The sequence below is a fragment of the Etheostoma spectabile genome, chromosome 20, assembly GCF_008692095.1.
Source record: "Etheostoma spectabile isolate EspeVRDwgs_2016 chromosome 20, UIUC_Espe_1.0, whole genome shotgun sequence".
Taxonomy (NCBI): domain Eukaryota; kingdom Metazoa; phylum Chordata; class Actinopteri; order Perciformes; family Percidae; genus Etheostoma; species Etheostoma spectabile.
The window spans coordinates 13684054-13703126 of record NC_045752.1 but is presented as its reverse complement, the minus strand read 5'-3'; the positions used below and the strand labels follow the sequence as shown (position 1 = coordinate 13703126).

Below are 19073 nucleotides of genomic sequence, written 5' to 3'. Positions count from 1 at the left end.
GCAGTAGATTGGCCACTTGAGCACCTCGGAGAAAAAAGAATACTGCAGTACATGTACAGTAATGACACTTCCCTCAGCTGTGGAGATATAAAATAATTTGCATATGCGTTATCCACCATTACATTTCAAATAGGATATTAAAGACTAAATTTGGTGTTTGTGTTTATGCCGTGTTATTTATGTGGGCATATATTTTATGAACACATTTTATCCTGGAAAATGCAGGGGAGCCGTTCAAGACTGTTTTTATTTTGTCACACACGACAAACCCAAACAGACGGTTGCTAAACCGTGCACCTGAAAGGCCAGCACATTCTAGGATATATGTGCAAAAGGTCACTGCATCAACGGGTGTAGTGTGTAAAGTTCACGTGGATTACTTATTCATATTTTTTCTATATTTCCCTCATTTTTAATACATGTATTTCCACGTGAATACTTACAAATTAAAACACATTTTCGGGAGAAATAATTTAGCAGAATACCGTACGATTCCAGTAATAAATCAGACCTCTATTTTGTACTATATTATGTGCGGATATTTGCTGTTTATCTAACCTACATAGTCTGAATTTAGACTGTAGAAAATCCAGTCTTCTGCCGCGCACATGTTGGTCTTTGATAGGCTATGTATTTGAAACCATCTGAATGTTAGAAATAAAAAATAAACATGTTGAATTTATCAGTCACAAAAAAAATTACTTTAGATGTCAAAGACTGTGCTTATTTGTAACCTTTTATCCGTGCAAAGGTGAATAAAGAAATAAACAACTAAGTAATGCAAATTAAATTTCCCAGTGTATAGACTGCATCCACGTTTGCATGTATTCCTCGCATTCTTGTATTCAACTAAAGAAGTTTTAGGTCTAAAAACAGACATTTCATTCGTTACATGCAATTACATTCTATCAGACAACAACTGCAGCCTATGATACAATGCAAACATTTACACGACAAAAAAAATGCTAAAGGAACACATTAGAGTATTAAAAAGTTGTAGAGGCATAATACAGGAAAAAAATAGTAATATAGTCAAAACTATAAACATAATATAAATATGGGTTGCACCTTCTCATGTTGTTATCCATATTAAAACATGTAATTTATTTCCTATTGAAACATGCAATTCCTACGTTGTCCACACGAGGGGAGTCCCGCCAGTCAAGCAATGGAGAAAAGACAGAGAGAGAGAGACAGACCGACAGGGAGTGAGTGAGACAGGGACCCGGACGGAACGAGACTAAGATCTAAAATACAACTCATTAAAACCATCACTCATATTCAGCAACAGATTACGTTTCCTCTGGTGTGCCACCACTCGGCAACATGCATTCAAAGAGACTACTAACACACAATTATGAGATATGAATTAACTATAAAGCCAGACGTAAAAAAGGGTCCACGACTAGCATCTCCATCACCCAGCTCCCCTGACCCAACCTGATACTTTCCATGTGTCCTGCTCCTGGATCTGGATGGTGAAGTGGCCAGGAGACAGAGAGGAGTGGGGTGGTGGTGGTGGTGGGATAAGGACACAGCACCTTGATACCATTGGGTCGACTGTTAAGTTTTACAAGTAACGTTTTGCGAGCTTATAAACGATACCTTCTAAACTTCCACAGGAAACTCCGAAAACACGCTGTGATAATGTAAGTCTCTGGCATCCAGTCGATATACCATAGTCTGGGAGCTCTGCGATCTACAGAGATATCGATTACATGAGCTCTTTCTCATGTTTGATGCTCCAACACTGGCTTATAAAAAAAATACTCATGTTGCTAGTGTGCAACTTCTGCTCTGATGGTCAAAATGACTCGATACCTTCACTTTGTCCAACCCTGCCGTTATATAGTCAATTCATAAACCGCTATGCAGAAAAATATATACTCTATATTATTTATGAAGTATTAAAACGGTTTAATTAAAATAGCCACAAATGGACAATATACACATATTGTCAACATGCCAGTCTCATCCACAGGCAAACTTCCAGGTGTATTGATGTTATTTGTTATATCAAACATGCATTCCCTGTGATGCACATACTGTATATTAGCAATATAAAACACTGGTAACCAGTCCAGGAAGGTTTACTCTCCACTGTCATCCCAGTGTAGGCTATGTATCTCTTATGATGTATAGGTCCTTACCAGAAGGCTGCATGTTGGATGAAACGCTTTCCTTTCTGCAACTTCCCATATGCAAAATATTCAAGGAGGCTGCACGGCCCCAACCGGATGGGGTTTGCATTGGCTGACAGATTTCCCTGCGCAGGACGACCAATGAAACCTAAGCAGAGACTCGTCGTATAACAGCAACGATTGACGTGGAGAACGCGTCAAATTAATTCCAGCAAACGCCGGACTCTCCAGGATAACTCCAATTTGCTTTTATCGGATGAAGATCACTTTGGTGCCAGTGTACCTTGAAGTCACTTGTTTCCAAAAAGAGAAGGGGGCGCGTTGCACTCGGTGGAGATTTTAAGAGGTCTACCTTTCCTTTTCTGGGGCTCATTCCTCCCGTTCTCCTTTCTTCGCTGCCTTCGCTCGGACACATTCAGCCATTTGAAGGGACACCTATATTTCCCGGCATCTCGAAAAATATAGGCAAATGGGTAAGCCCGTGTTACCATCGGCATGCTTCACTGGCAGGGAGCTTATGGAAGCGTATCCAGGCGCACCACGCCTGCGTAAGGGCAGAAATCAGCATTGTCTTTTTTCTTCTTCAAGTTCAGATAAAGCGCAAATGAAGAGTGTCTTTTGACGACAGCTTGTCATGTTGATTTCATGGTGAATTTTTTTCCCAGCTGTTCAGCAGGCATTGTTTAAAGCTTTACATCTTAAATGAAGTCACACCACCAATTATGCTAAGACAAGTATGTCTTTGAAGAGCTCTCGAGTGTCAATTCCTCAAGCTCGCCATTTTTTATGCTGTTTTTTTGTTGTGTACGCAGGGATAGTGGAATGGAAACTCAGCCAGAAATAATTACACACTTTTTTAAAGTTGCAAAATAGCGGGTACCAACCAGAGGTTACCACTCTGTGTTGGCTGACACATGTTATACAAGCTGGTCTGTGTCAAACCGACGCAGGCTTTTAAAGTTGTTTCTTAATTATAAATACATATAATAGTTTTATGAAATTATATTTTGTGGCAGAATATGTGAATTTCAAAAAGCAACATGAGGAGTTTATATTTTATTTTCTATAGCCTCTATGTCCGAAATGCATTCATGCAATGTAAAAATGTGACATGTGTATCTCTATTCTCCTGCAGAGCAAAACTATGGAGAGGTGAACCAGTTAGGCGGCGTGTTCGTCAATGGGCGACCACTGCCCAATGCCATACGGTTAAGAATAGTGGAGCTGGCTCAGCTCGGGATCAGACCCTGCGATATAAGCCGGCAACTCCGAGTCTCCCACGGCTGCGTGAGCAAGATTTTGGCGAGGTACAACGAGACGGGCTCCATCTTACCCGGTGCCATCGGTGGAAGCAAACCACGGGTCACGACGCCTAACGTGGTAAAAAATATCAGGGAATACAAACAAGGCGACCCCGGGATCTTTGCCTGGGAGATCCGGGACAGACTTTTGGCAGATGGAGTTTGTGACAAGTACAATGTGCCGTCGGTTAGCTCAATCAGCAGGATTTTACGCAACAAAATTGGAAATCTCTCCCAGCCCAACCAATATGAGAGCAGTAAGCAAGCCTCCGCGCAGGTCGGGCTCTCCTACAACCACATATACCCCTATTCCTACCCCAACACCATGTCGCCCACTGGCACTAAAATGGGCAGCCCTCCTGGAGTACCGATGACGGCTGGACATATGAGCATATCCAGGGGCTGGCCTTCTGCACACACCGTCAGCAACATCCTCGGTATACGAGCCTTCATGGATCCTGCAGGTGAGGAAAACAAGCACTTTCTGCTCTGGGAGATATCGTAGGCCTGTGCGTTTCTGTGCCACAAGCTTTTAGCTCTCACTGTCCTCACATCAGAGCTTAATAAACCTGTGCAGCTGGTTATCAGTGTGTTATTTCACATGATGAATCGCCATAGCATTCCGTACAACCGGTTCAGGCAACAGCCTGGACAATGTGTCCATTAGAAGTTTGGCCTCCGTGTTCACCATTCAGCCAGAAAGAATAAGGCCACTCTCAAAAGGCCTTTTCATGGATGATGCATTTGCAAACACCTTGCTCACCTGCTATATCCCTTCTAATCCCTCAATTAGTCATTACAACCATTAATTATTTGCCTTTCTGGTCCTTTAGTCTGTTTTTATCGAGTGTTTAGTCGCGTGGCCCAGTGTTTTTTTTGCCCAAAGGTCCAACGTCAATTATATAAAATGTGTGCAAAATTAAAATTTTAACTCTTTTTTTCTAATAGAAATAGCTCGATGCTGTAAACCTATTTTTACGAGAATGTTGCTTCTTTTACGCAAACATAACATACAAGGTTTTAAACGATAACCCTACATTTGTATTAATATACATGTTTAAATAAGAAAATAATATTTATAATAGGTAATAAAATTTTGTTTCCTTCCAACTTTATCGTTTTTTTTGTGTTCTGTTTTGTATTTGTCTGGGTATTTTGTCACAGACCCAGGGCTATTTTATAATACACACGTAACACAAACAATTACGCACTTGATAATTATATTATTTTAGATATTTTATATTATAATTGTTGATTGATTTACCCTAACTTCAAAATAATTTTACATAGGCCTGCTGTTTTGGAAATTAAATGTGTTTTATTGCCTAGAAATGCTCATGCGTAAAGCGCTTTAAATGTGTCTATAATTGATATCGTTAATTATAAGGCTAAATAGGACTGCGTTGCTTAAAGCATTTTTACGTTTTCTACATCTTTGACATGAAGTTACTGTTTTTTTTAAATCAGCCATTGCTGGGGCGGAGGGATATCCACCAAAAATGGAGGACTGGAGTAGCGTCAACAGAGCAGCTTTCCCCGCTGCTCACACGGTCAACGGGATTGACAAATCAGCCATAGACGCCGACATAAAATACGCTCAGGTAAAAACATATCTGAACACGTGTACAGCCTGTAACGTTTCCACACCAACTCTGTTCACTCTGCATTGCTAAAATTGCACAATTTTCTTGTCAGGATACATGTTTAGTGCCAAAATGGGCAGAGGCCTTCAAATAAGAGCTCTCGCTACAAAAGTCTGTGGCAGAGTTGTGAAAAGTTTCCATATCTGGGGACCCTCAGACTGAGTCACATAAGGCCACAGAACTCTGCTTGATAAGATTCTAGCCCTGAGACTCGAGGGAGTTTTGTGACTGTTGATTAAATGTTCTGTTTAAGGACGGAGACAGACAGACGGAATCCATCTGTGTAAACATACTCTACTTAGTCTTATAAATGGAGAATTCAATTAGAGTGAATGCACTATATTCCTCTAACCTACTCAGACACAGTCTTTGAGAAGCACTGCTGGAGGCCACATGTCACTGTCAGATACATGTATAAGCGATGTGCGTTTGGGGTTTTGTCGTGCTTATTTTGTCTGTGTCTTATCTGTTTGCCTGCAGCCCTCCTCGACACTGTCCAGTTATGTCTCGGCGTGTGCTTACTCTCCCACCAACCAGTACGGGGTGTACAGTGGAGCAGCAGGGGGATACGTGGCCCCGGGCCACCACCACTGGCAGACGCAGAGCCCGACCCTGTCCCACCCAGGCGGCGGGATGAGCATGCATGCAGGGGAGATCCACTCGCCGATGACCTTCAAGCATCAGGCCCGAGAAGGTACGGAGCGAGATAGAGTGGGACTGGCAGCACAGTTTAATGTAAAAACTGGTGACAGATGTGGGAAAAAAAATTCTCTTTATACATGATACTTGATACAGTTGTTTTATATTTTAATGTATTTTGTACAGTGCAAAATGTATATTAGTGTTATTATTTAATAGTCTTTATGTCCGCAGAGGACCGTACAGTCTTTGTACCTCCACCGTGCCTTTCTCACGCACACTCTTTCGCAATAAACAACGACTGCAACGAGTGTAAACATTTACCAAATCCCAAATGAAACGTAATTACATGTCAATCCTTAAATCTTGACCTTCCAGAATTGGCCTACCAGGTGGTCCGGGGACATTTTTACACACATCAAATGGAAGAGAAGCTTTCATTCAGTGTTAAAAAGACTGCTTGTTTGTGTATTTCTGAATAGTCTGATCGTTTGAGATCTGCTCTAACTTGTAGGTGAAATAACTTTATTTTATTTTATTTATATCAAGGTGTAAATAATAATGTGACTCGAAATGGCGTGCACAGGTGAACTACATTTCTTGTTTGTGTTGTGTAGGAGACAGAAAACCGCCCACTCCTCTGAGTAAGCAGCAGCAGCAGCATGAAGACTTGAACAGTGTGCATGGACTCAGTCTCCCTACCTCATCATCATCATAACCGGGATTTACGCCACCTTAATTACCAAACCCATTTAACTGAACTCTTTTCAACAACTCCAACAGTAAGTCTGAACACTAACGGATCGTTTCTCCGAGTGTTTGCAGCTTACAGTCAAACACAGGCCCATTCACATTCGTTATGAATACAGTAGCCAATAGCTTTATCGGCCCTATGGCCATATGAATGTAAGCTTGCATGGATGTATCGGTGTTTCCCCTCCCAGTTTTTTGAAATACTTCATGTTGCTAGACTGTATATTCTCTTATGGAGACTTCAGTTTTTTTTATCTTTAAATACATACATTTTGTCAGTCCACTCTGTCATTGATGTTTAATTATAAAAAAAAACAAAGGGCTACTCTGTAATCCGCCATATATTATATTATCATAATTTGTGGCCATGAACTCGATTCTACAGTAACTCAACTATGTGAACAAAGAGGTAAATTGTCTAAATGTAAAATATTTGCCAAAGCTTTAATTATATATTTTTATAATTTCGTTGTGAATATTAAAAAAAAATAAAGGCTGTCTTAAATGCCATGTGTTCCTAGTTTATATGTTTCATTAGAGATCCATGAAGGGCACGAAGTATATTGTTTGGTTCATTGCGTTGGTTAATGTCTAAATTTTGGAAGTTAGGTGATGATGATATCAGCTTAAAATCCAGGAAATTTAAGTTTCTCTGATAAAGTATCGGCTCCCTAACTTCAAAAAATGAGTTTTGTTAATGTCTTGAAGGGGTTTACCAATTGTTGTCGGTTTTCCAAATGGAAAGAACAGAAACTTTAACTGAATGGAAGTTCGATCAGTGCCATTTCGTTTTCTGTGAGTGTTATAAAATAGCCCACATTTTCATCATATAATAAGTGAATAATCGAAGTTTTTGCATAACATTTTAACCTAAGTGAAATTGAAATATATTGGGTCATTACACCACTACACTGGGAGAAGTAATGTATTGACTCAGGTGTAACACGTCCACAGACAGGGCGCCTCCGCTGATGCTATCTCCCTTGTAAATGATACCTGCCATGATGGAAATCAGAGATCTGATCATACACGTTAATGAACGCTGTGTATCCTACAGGAGAGCAGCTTACAGTCCAAATCTACCCGCATGCATCCACAGGGGCTTGCCCAGGGATATGTGTTCCCGCATACAAATAACAAGACTTTTCCCATACCGGCCTTATGTCTGCTCACTCTCTAAGGTTTAGAGGGTAAACAGGCCACAGGAATTACCAGTTTAGAGTCCAAACTGTTAATTCATGTGGCCTGTTTGCTTCAACAAAAAGCCTTCTTACAGGCATAGAACTGCTCGTCACTGATATTTATATGGCCATCACATACTATGATTTGGCTTCCGTTTTTTTGGGGTGGTCAACCGACCCCATCTTAGTCTATTTTACTATGCTTTTATACAATACTACCAAAATCTTCTACATAATTAATATTAATAATAACATTGTGCGATGCAGATATGTTTTCAAAGGGAATTATCATTTAAAAAAAACATTGGATTCTTGAAAGAAAATTTCAATGCTGTGTTATGTGGCCTTAATTAGACAATTAACCCATTAGCTAAAATATCATCAAAAATAATTTGTTTTATCATATCGTTTGAATTTGTGAAAGTTGAGTAGGCCTAGTTTTTGAATTTGTTTTCTGCTTACAACAAATCAATACTTTTACTAATTTCCTTTAATTAACATAAGCAGCCCAACACTTTAATTAAAATAATACGCGTCTAGTCTGTCATACGTTTGAATTTACAGTTCATGTTTAATATTGTATTTCTAATCTTATTGTGAACCAAAATTACTTTGGAGCAATAGAAAGAGAAAGACATATTTTAAATGTATTTAATATATGAAAATGAACATTTTTCATAGAAGGTCATTTCTTTGTCTAGACAGCTTTGAACAAGTACAATTTCAATCTGGACTCTAAGGTGCTGCCTGCTCCACATCACAACATTGTCACATGATGCAGGATGGTGAGGTCATGGGGAATATGGGCAACACGGTTGGTTTGGTGAGGAACCAGTAAAGTTTGATTGAGTAAGTTTGAGCACTTACGTGGGATTTAACAGCACCTTTAGTGTGAATGCAACCAGACACAATAGTATGTTATTCAGTATAGTGGTTTTTCCTTTTTTGATGCCAGGAGTTCTTTATGAATGACATATGTAATGCTAAAGACACTGTTTTATAGTTCCAAACATATAGGCCCATTGACCTTTCTCTTAGATCAAGAAATACTGTACATTGCCTGGGTTTCCATGGAGCTGAGACATGGCTCATTCAATGAGACTATTGGTTGCATCTCATTTTGTAAATAATGATGAACCTGATCAGCCAAATCACCTTCAGGGTTTTTAACAATCTAAAAACAAAACGTGAGACTGGAGGAAGAATCAATTTGGAGAGTAACTCCTGCATTTATCCTAAAGATGAATATTGAACTCAGTTATGTACAATATGGACATATGTTGATTGTGGTAATTAAAAGCCTACTTCAGCCCAAACAAAGTGAGTAGAACGTTCCAGGCTAGTCTCACTGACTGGGAATTTACAGATATATATTTTGATTCTGTTTTCTTGATTACGGCTATGGGAGACAGTTGGAAATTCAAGCTGAACCACCACAGAACAAAGAAATGTTGTTCATGAAAAAGGCCTGACAGTATTATTTCCATATATGGGCTACTTTCAAACTAGAGATAACAATGTGCTTTTTGAACATGTTGTTGGGCTTTAAAAAGTTGTTCCTAATTTTGTGGTCATAAAATGTAAACATAAATACTAATGGAGTTTACCTGCCAAGCCCACATGCAAGTATGACGTCAAAAGTGCGACAATAATCAACCTCGCTTATAGGTCAGCTGTAACTTTTGAGTTTTGACTGATATGGAAAATTGTTGAGAGTTCTGAAAAGGGATCTTATAAACAGGGAAGTAACTTATTAACGGGATGTATTATCCTACAAACAAAAAGACAAAGCACTATCGTGTCACACTGATCAGTTTTACTAGCAGGTTTTAGGGTACAGCCTGGAATTTGGGTGCCCTCTGAGCTCTATTTTGCATTCATTAATTCCTTTCCCCTTTTTTGCTACAAAATCCCAAATTACTCAGTATATCCAAACATTAAGATGGCTTATGAGTACACACGCTCCATGACTGGAGTCGTTCTGTTTTCCCGGATACCACTTGGGGTTCAGAAAACACTCCTTCATGGTGGCGGGGTTACTTCCTGTGGGACCTATGGTCATCAATCAGGGCAGCATGTGATACCCCCCACTGCGTCTTCTGCCGACCCTCTGCGTTGGAGGGGCAGCAGGTGGGCTAGTTTTAGATGGTTGTTTCTTATTGATAGAGAGAATTTGTGTGTTTTTAACACTGTTAAATGTTAAAAACGGAGCAATCGTTTCATTTCTTTTTTTCTTTTCTTCTAATGATATTATAATTTCACAAGGTAAAACGTGTGCTATTGACATATACACAGCTATTTCAATAAACTAATTTATTATCACTACACAACATTTTGCCAACATGTTGGTTACATATTCTGGTGTCCAATGTAATATGTACTATATTGGGAGTAAATGTTTTACCCAAAAGACAAGGAAGTTTTATACCAAACCTTCAATGAAACTAGGGACACACAAAAGTGTGCAGATGCCCAAACTTAAACACTGCTCTTACTCCAGGTTCTTGAGTGCGTTACCTCTACAACTCAAACTTGAAAGGATCCTCAAATGCCACAATCTTAAACAGATACTTGGAGAGATGGATAAATACTTGGCCTCCTTGATCCTAATGGACATGATATTAAGCAGTATTAATAATCCAGGCAGTAAAATGGTGACAGAGATTCCTTAAAAAGCATGAACAGGCACTTCCATCTTCAACTGTAACAATTCATCAATGTCTAACAAGTGTACTGGAAGGATTGAGTGTTCTTTTGAGACCAAAGTTCAGTTTATGTGTTGGACACTTTGTTGGGTATGATTGAAGACATTTTACATTATCTGTACTTTTTATGTTAAGGGGGAAACTACCCCAGGCTGGCCAGGAGTCACTCACTCACTCACTTCTCTGCCTTTGCATGACTCAAAGTCAACAAGAGAGCATCTTAGGACATGGCGACATGGCAGACCAGACAGGTCTTTGAAAAAGCCAAGATACATGAGAAACCTTTTAAAAAGAGAGAGTGGCAAGTTGGCAAACTGTCAAATTCTGAAAAGAAAAGCAGTTTCAGCGGTTTCTTTTCTGAAATTTCAAGTGAATTGACTCGCCATGGAAACATGGAGGATGCAAACATGTACAATGTTGAAACATGTCCTTGTCACGCCCTTTGACAAGCAGGATATCATTTTCTTGAATTCTCGCCATAGCTGCCAACCTAACATTTACATTGTACGGATTTACAGACGTAGGTTTTGTTAGAACAATGATGGAGACACATTGTAACCGGGGGTCTGGGTGAATTTGTATGCAACAATTCGTGCCTTTCCTGCATCAATTAATGGTGTATGTCTTTATTTATGTTAAGAGAATAATAATAATAATAATAATAATAATAATAAATAATAATATTTATTAAACTATTATATTTTACGATGTATTTGTAGGAATCATGTACATCTCAACAGCCAGTCTATTACAGAATGAGACGTGGTTAAAGCAATACACTCCAAAGTTTAGATCTATACATAAAAGACAAAAGGAAATTACAAGAAATCACATCTTTATTTTTCATTCTTCTGGTGTATTCCTTAACCCCCAGATGTAGCACAAGTAGACACAATTGTTGTCCTCCGCACATGTTGTGAGCCCCCTGAACGGTTATTATTACCTCTTGTGGGGAGTGGGTTGTCTTTCATATTTTTTGAGGGGGACAAATCTATCTCTTCCAAACATTGGGATGCATGTCCACTGCAATCTATGCCCATGTTTGAATTTAAAGCACGGGCGTGTAAAGAAAATTATGAAGGCTTACCGACAGTTGACATGAACAGAAAACAAGATCAATATTGGTATTTGGCCAATTTGTAAGTGATGCATTCATGTTTTTACCACCCAAAACTAATACACCAAAGCAGTGGGTCTGTAAGATGTCATCCTTGTAATTCAATCACCACTGACTTTCTTTTTTCCACTGACTGTCCACAGGATTTCCAAGCACCCAGAGTTACAGTTCTGTAGTCTAGAGGATGATAAATGTCTCCCTCCCATGTTCTTACTTGCTCTGCCAGCTAACCACATCAACCAACGGCTCTAAAAGCAAAAGGGACCGAGACATGATGATGACATTTGGCTTTCTAAATGAAAACGTATCATTTCACATTTGCTCTCAGTAGATTCCGTCGCTGTTTTGAGTCCTTAGAGGATACAGCAATACAGCAATAAAGAGAATAACCACAACATCACATTGAATTGCAGAGCTTGGAATTTTATATACAGATGACTAAAAGACATGAAATTATGTTTGCAAACACAATTAAAATGCATGCTTTGTAAATACTGACTGAAGGCAGGTATATTTTTGTAAAACTTAAAGCACTTGTAATTTTTGTGTAGTGTCAGTAATGGATATGTAAATATCAACATTTAAAGGGACTGTGCAGTTCTTTACTGGAAAGTCAAAACCCTCATTATGGAAATTTGTCAGCAGTTTTTTAGTGGAAATCTATTTTTGTGAAGAACTGGGCACAGACAGAGAGACAGTCCTCTGTGCAGGAGGATCCTCTCTAATTTGTGGAGACTATAGAATTAATGTTCTGCCCTACTGCCCATCTGTGACTTATTTAAAGTGTGCTGTAACATATACTGTGCTAAATGTTGCCACACGCATGCCAAAGGCTACCAGCAAAAAAGCTACAGGGAGTTGGATTTAAGGGTTGCCTTCAAGTTAATTTTTGGCTCAAATTCTTATTAGGTGATAATAAGATGATGACTCTTCTCCCAAAAAATGTGAGTGGTGAACTAACGTACTGTCTGTTGGTTTAGAAGGGAAAATCCTGCAAGAAGCTAGATCTATGAAATGAGTGAAGAGACGTTTTTGTGTTTAGATGCACTGGAACATAAAAAAGTATCCTTTTTTATGGCTGATGTTATTCTATATTTTATCAACATATACCAATGCAAGATCCAAGCAGCAATTTTTTAAATCCATCTCGTAATACTTTGTGACTTCTTGACCCTGTCTGCGGCTCTCGGCTCAAAGCCCACATTTGTTACAAATATGTGAATCTTTAAACAAGTCTCAAACATATATTTTCTTTTTTTGTAAATTTGCCAAGTTATCTTCTCAAACAGCCAGGCATTGTAATTTATAGCAAACACAACTCAAACATATTGCATTTGTTGGGGACTATTTTCAGCAGTGGAGAAATATCTGTTTGATGCTATACTGTATTTACCGTATTCACGGAAAGGGGATTGCCTAAGAAAAAACTACAATGTGTGTGTTAATGGTAATAAAGGAAAATTTCAGTCAGTGCAACAGTGTAGCTTATTGATTCATTGATTGTTTGGACAACAAGAGGCCTATGGTCAGGAGCATAAGTAGGATATATATATATATATATATATATATATATATATAGTAAATATATGAAAATGTATGTATGTATAAGTAGATATATATATATATATATATATATATATATATATATATATATATATATATATATATATATATATATATATATATATATATATATATATATATATATATTGTAAATATATGAAAATGTATGTATGTATAAGTATTTATCAATGTAAAATATGTAATAATATGCAAACTTCAACGGCATTAAGAGATTCCTCTTTTTTATTTTAACTGGACTGTGTCAATGACCAAGAAAAGTTCCTACAATAAACTGCCATTCTGATAATATGCCATCTCCACCTTCCAGTGGAGGATCAGGGTTACGGTTGGGATTCAGCCTTTCACATCAGAGGTCACATCAAGTCATATCTTTGCTTGTTTGAATTTAATACATTCAAATGTACGGGAAACGCTTAATATCACATATATAGTATATTTAAAATATATTTTTAAAAGGTTCAAGAAAGAATTAATTTATTGGCTTCAGGCAAAATAAGAAGGCCTTGCGGGTATATCAGAGACCTAGATTTCTTGCAGTCAAAGTAAATAGGAAAATAAGAAACTAGTTGATGATCATGCAAGGTGGGAAAAAAAAAAAAATCACACCATGAAAGCCTGCCACACATCTCACTGTGAACACACTGTATAATCAGTGAGTTGTGAGGCAGATTTTTCAAGGTGGTATCTTTTGTGTGTATATGTAAGTACACATGTTTTCCTGTAGAAAAACCTCATCCCATTTAAAAAAAAATCATAATTTTAATTTGAGTGTGTGATGAATTGTGTGCCTGACTCATCTTGATGGGATTTAGTATAAACTATAAGAGTAATTTGTGTCTTACAAAAGATGTCTTGATCTCAATAGGACCTACAGAATAAATTAAGCTTAAATAATTCATACAGATGGATTCAAAGTTCAAGATGAAATTTTGACGGCATAACTCAGATAGTTTGTGTGTGATCAGGGTATAAAAAAGGCAAATAATAACTCAGTGTGTGGGTGGTGCATGGGCATCACCTCAGTATTCAAATGAGATAACAGGAAGTAGCCCACACTGTTCTGTTGTACAGGTGTAAAGCATGCAGGACCTGTTGTTAAATACCGTACAGGAGAGAATGTTTTCGCCATATAGTGAGTAGTACAGATAATGCAACAATAGGTGAAAAGTAAACAAAACTGACTGTCATTAATCAACTCTTTGACTGTGCCCATCTGCTACCACTCGCTAAGTGTTTGTGACAACAACATCAGTCAGAGCTGCTAGCACCCATTAAGTATCAGATGCTAGGGACCTTATTGACCAATAACCAGGACAGACTCTGGTCTAAATCAACACAAACTTACGTGAGCTATTTGATTTAGCAACATCCGGGATGAAATAAAATACATACATAACTGGCTGGCCTTTCCCATATTGACACTGTCATCAGGTTTAAACAGCAAATGTTTCTGTTTGGTCTGTCCGTGAGTAGCGAGGCCCAGGAAGCCCTTTGAAGAACGTGGAGTGGAGCCAGTTGTAGAGAACCATGCATGTTGCCGTTGTTGGGGCTTTTCACTCAGACACGCCTTTGCCATCTCAACACTTGCACGCAGCATTGACCCAAAGGGTGGCTGTTAATTTGGCATGGCAAAAACATGGCTTTAAACTGAATGAAGGGTCTGATGTAGAATGTACAGCTCCACAAGCCAAATGACATCACACAAATATGGAAATAACTGAAAGGCAACATGGCATAATGTGCATTTAAGAGGAAGAGGAAAGAGAAAATTAAAAAACTGTCCGTTGGTTATACATATTCTTGGTATAGAATACTCAATATTTTACTTGATATTTTGATATCTTGATATTTTAGTTAATTTTTGAACCATTACACAGTACAGTCGCATAAGGTTGTGCTATTGAGGTTTATATTTTCATATGAGGAATGCATAAAAATGCAAATTAAGGCCGGACATGTGGGGCGTAGTGTTAGAGTAGTGACAGATGGGAAAGTTGCTTCAACAGCTTACACACACACACAAATAATAAGCAAATAATATTGCCCTGCATATCAATTTAGGAAACCAAAAACTGGAAGAATAGCAGTTAAACAAGTCTTCATTACTTAAATACACCTACCACAATGTTAAATATTCTCCATTATGAGTAAAAGTCCTCCAATCTTAATACTATCAACAAAATACACTATCAAAAGTAAAAGTACTCATTATGCAGAGCGGCCTTTCAAAGTGTTAGATGCATATTACCATATTTTCTGACATGTGATTGTTTAAGCAACATTTAAATGTTGAATTTTGTCAAAGTGGACAAGCATGACATATTGTATTGATTCAGTTTTATCTTTAACAATGTATCTTATTTCATAAGCTGCTTTGTTTTGTAATTGAAATTTTAATCTGCAAACAAAGTAGTAACTAAAGTTGACAGATAAATGTAAAAAAAATACAAAATGAATGTATGGAGTAGAGAGTTAAAGCAGCATTATATGATAATTCTGAAGCAAACTAAAGTATACATCAAAACTGTTGTAAAGTACTTTCTGCCAATTGTGCAGAGCTGATGTGCATGAATATACTATAATCTACATCTTAAATTAAAATATATGTATACTGTGTCTATGTCAAATAGACAACTTTACCAGATGTATCTCATTTCTTTATTCTAAGCCTTACGTAAATACAATGAAATGGGTCTACATATCAAAACAATGAAACCACACTACTGAATTATGTAAAGGCAAATTGTTACACATTACTTTTGTTTAGTTGATACTGTTAGTACAATAATGTTATATTATATAATTAGATATAAAGACCCTTAGTAACACTTTTCTTTTCTAAAAATACATTGGACTCCTCTGCAGACAAGATACAAAGCCATGTGGGTGTCTGGAGAGCCTCTCAGTCATCACCCTCGGCTGCAGACTGATTCAACCAGTAGTCACACTTCCAAGCCACAATAGCAAGGTGGGCCTCTGCAGAAATGCTTAAACTGCATTCAGTTGTCTAGTGAGCCCTCTGTCTTTCAGCTCCAATACTCTGTCTGTCACTGTGTGAAACCCTAATGAGAAACACAATTTTTTCTGTTCTCTGGCTGAGGACTATTTTAATAGCTTAGTAAAGAAAGCGTGTATGTTTTGGCAAAAAATATCACAAAGTGCTTCTTTATGTCGACGCTGTGTGGACTTGAGTTTTATATTAACAATTATTTAGTGTCCAGGTCAACCTTTAACATTGATTCCTACCTTGTAAATGAATGTAGGACAACATAAGTAAGGTTTGAATAGAAAAATGGATATTTGCAAAATGTCTCAATAAAGTAAGACTTCATACAGTACAACGTATATGTACAGTGTATTATTACATATACAACACAATTGTATTGTGTAACTTGACAGAGTAGGCATGTTTATCCCACAGTTACACAATAAAGCTAAATATGTCTTCATGGGAAATGGCAAAGAAAAGTCGTTAATCATCTCCACAGCTAAAAAAGCAGCTTGTGGTGCCTTGCTAGCTGAGAGAGACAAAAGGTGAGTGTCAGAGTGATAGAGGAAGTGCTTGTCTTCTTTTCCTGCTTTCTGTGGAAAAAGAATGAAGAGGATGTCTCAGTGTACACCAGGGCTATCCATTACTGAGTTAACAAGGTTTTGGCTACTCTATAAGTGAAATCCAAGGCTGTCCCGCTGTCTGTCACACAAAATAAAAAACAAATAAACACATGCATGAATTTGCCGAGGTTTTACTCGGGGGCCGATATGTGCCAAAGAATGTTGAGACTTTGTCCATTAAAAACAAAACACTGTATGGATACACCATTATGCCATCTTGGGTCTGCCTGCAAATGCAAACATGGACATTCTTAGAAGAAGGCATACATTTCCCTCAAAGAAAAGTTTTTTTTTTTTCCTGCAACTAGTCAACCCAATAAAAATAAGTCAGGAAAAGCAAGGTGAAGCGCCTCTGTGCTGCTCGATTGCACTCAAAATACATTGTGCAGCAGGTTGAATCATTCCACTTCTAAAGAACTAAAAAATCATGTTCAACAATAAAAAAGCAACTTGATAAATGAAGTTAAGTAGAATGTATCGACCACAACATGTCCTTAAAATGCATAAAATACAAATAAATCTTCCAGTCTCAGAAAGTAAGTAGACATACAGTATTTACCCAAATACTGTAAACAAGTTAATTTTTTAAACTACTGGAGTATTTCCATTTTATTCTACTTTATGCTTCAACTCCACTACCATTTCGGAGGGAAATATTACTTATCAGTATTTTCATTCCACTGCATTTATATGACAGCTTTAGATAGTACTACTTTACAGCTATAGATTTTAAATTAAAAAATGTAATGCATTGTTAAAGATTAAACCAGTGGTTCCTAACCTTTTTTGACAAGTGACCCCCATATAAACTTATCAGATGGTTCCATTAAATAACTGAGGTAATTATGCAATATTTTCAAAAATAGCAAATATTTGAAAAATTATGAAAATATACCCCATAATTAATCATTTAGACTTCTTTAGATTGATCCTGTTACTCAAATCTCTATGCTACTAAGAAATTGAAGCATCAGTAGTTAACAATCTAATCATGTAATATTATATCACTGACAGGGGCCATTTATCCGCAGAACAAGTATTTTTACTTTTGAAGTACATTTTGCTATGTGCTTGAGTTTTAATGCAGGACTTGTACTTGTAATGAAACATTTTAAACATGTTGTACTGGTCCTTTAACTTCTGATTACTTCTTCCACCACTAAAATCATATCATCTCCAGCACCCTTTTTCCATGCTACTTTATTAAGGAAAATGTGCAGCATTACAACACAAAGAGTCAGTTTGATGTTGCCAAGATGGGGAGTTTAAAGTATAGTAAATATGAAACATATGTGCATGCATATCGTTACTGAAATATTCCAAGACATTCTTCATAAAATCTAAGCTACAACATGATATATCGTTTGTGTTCATTGTCCCTGGCTGACTCATCAAGTTGCATGAATTAATGACCAAACTGTGAATGGGCAAAACAAGACATTGGACAATAAGCAAATTATCCAAATTAGGATCTTTACATCATCAATGTATTTTGCATGTGTTGTTCTGTATTTTTCTTCAGTATGTATGAGGTTCTTCCCACATCCATCCGTCCTCCTTGGCTGAAGCAGTAAAGCAGTTGTCTGTACTTTCATCGCATGCAGCTAATGGGCAGGTCAGGAGAATCCAGTTTCTCTATTTGGTGTTGATAGGCGGGATAAAGGAAGATTGATTCCCTCAGTCTCATCATTGCAGGTGTTTGCTTTTATGACCAGCGTCTTCGACAAGCAGTTTTTCATTACACTGGTGAGAAAGGAGGACCTTCAAGTCTTGTGCATTCCGACAATGCTCTGAAGAGTGTGTAATTTTGGAGACTAAATTTAGGGGGGGAGGAAAATCAGTTTTTATTCAAAGCAGACCGGACTCAAACGGAGATGCACCGCACTGTGGTCAGACTTCAAACCAACTCGTTACTCGCCCTTTTCATGTTCAGACTGCTGCAAATCTCCAATCCCTCTGAACACAGCTGAAAAAAAAGACTGTTGTTGATTTTGTTTCCATCTTTGTGGGAGGCTGTCTCCTTAATAATGTGCACATTGATGGTGAAGCAGCTGATGAGCAATTTGTAAGCAAAGATTTTGTCTTAGTCCGCAGCTATAGTTCATATATTTAACTTCAACTAGTCAGTAACTTTAACCAACAAATGCCATTTGTTGGAAGCTTCTTTGTGTAAAAATAGTTTGTAGTAATTTCACTTGGAAGTGATTGATGCACAGCACTCTCAGAAGTGAGACCTTTAGATCAAACTAAGAAGATAGGTTAGATTTCATCATTAGAGTTAATCCATCAACAATGCCAGAGCACTGAATAAAGCCAGAGTAAATGAGTGTGTTTGCTCTGTCTTAAGAGCAAATATTAGTTTGTCCAGATAATGCTACAGGGCTGCTAAGGGTTTCC

General features: G+C 37.7%; 1 protein-coding gene across 1 annotated transcript; it reads left to right on the top strand.

The window, feature by feature from the left end:
• The first annotated feature begins 2310 nt into the window (after positions 1-2310).
• pax1a (paired box 1a) lies at positions 2311-6985 on the top strand. Its single transcript, XM_032500605.1, has 5 exons — positions 2311-2614; positions 3277-3906; positions 4910-5043; positions 5566-5779; positions 6342-6985. The coding sequence occupies exons 1-5, from the start codon at positions 2611-2613 to the stop codon at positions 6440-6442; spliced, it is 1083 nt and encodes a 360-aa protein (XP_032356496.1). The 5' UTR covers positions 2311-2610; the 3' UTR covers positions 6443-6985.
• The last annotated feature ends 12088 nt before the right edge of the window (positions 6986-19073 follow it).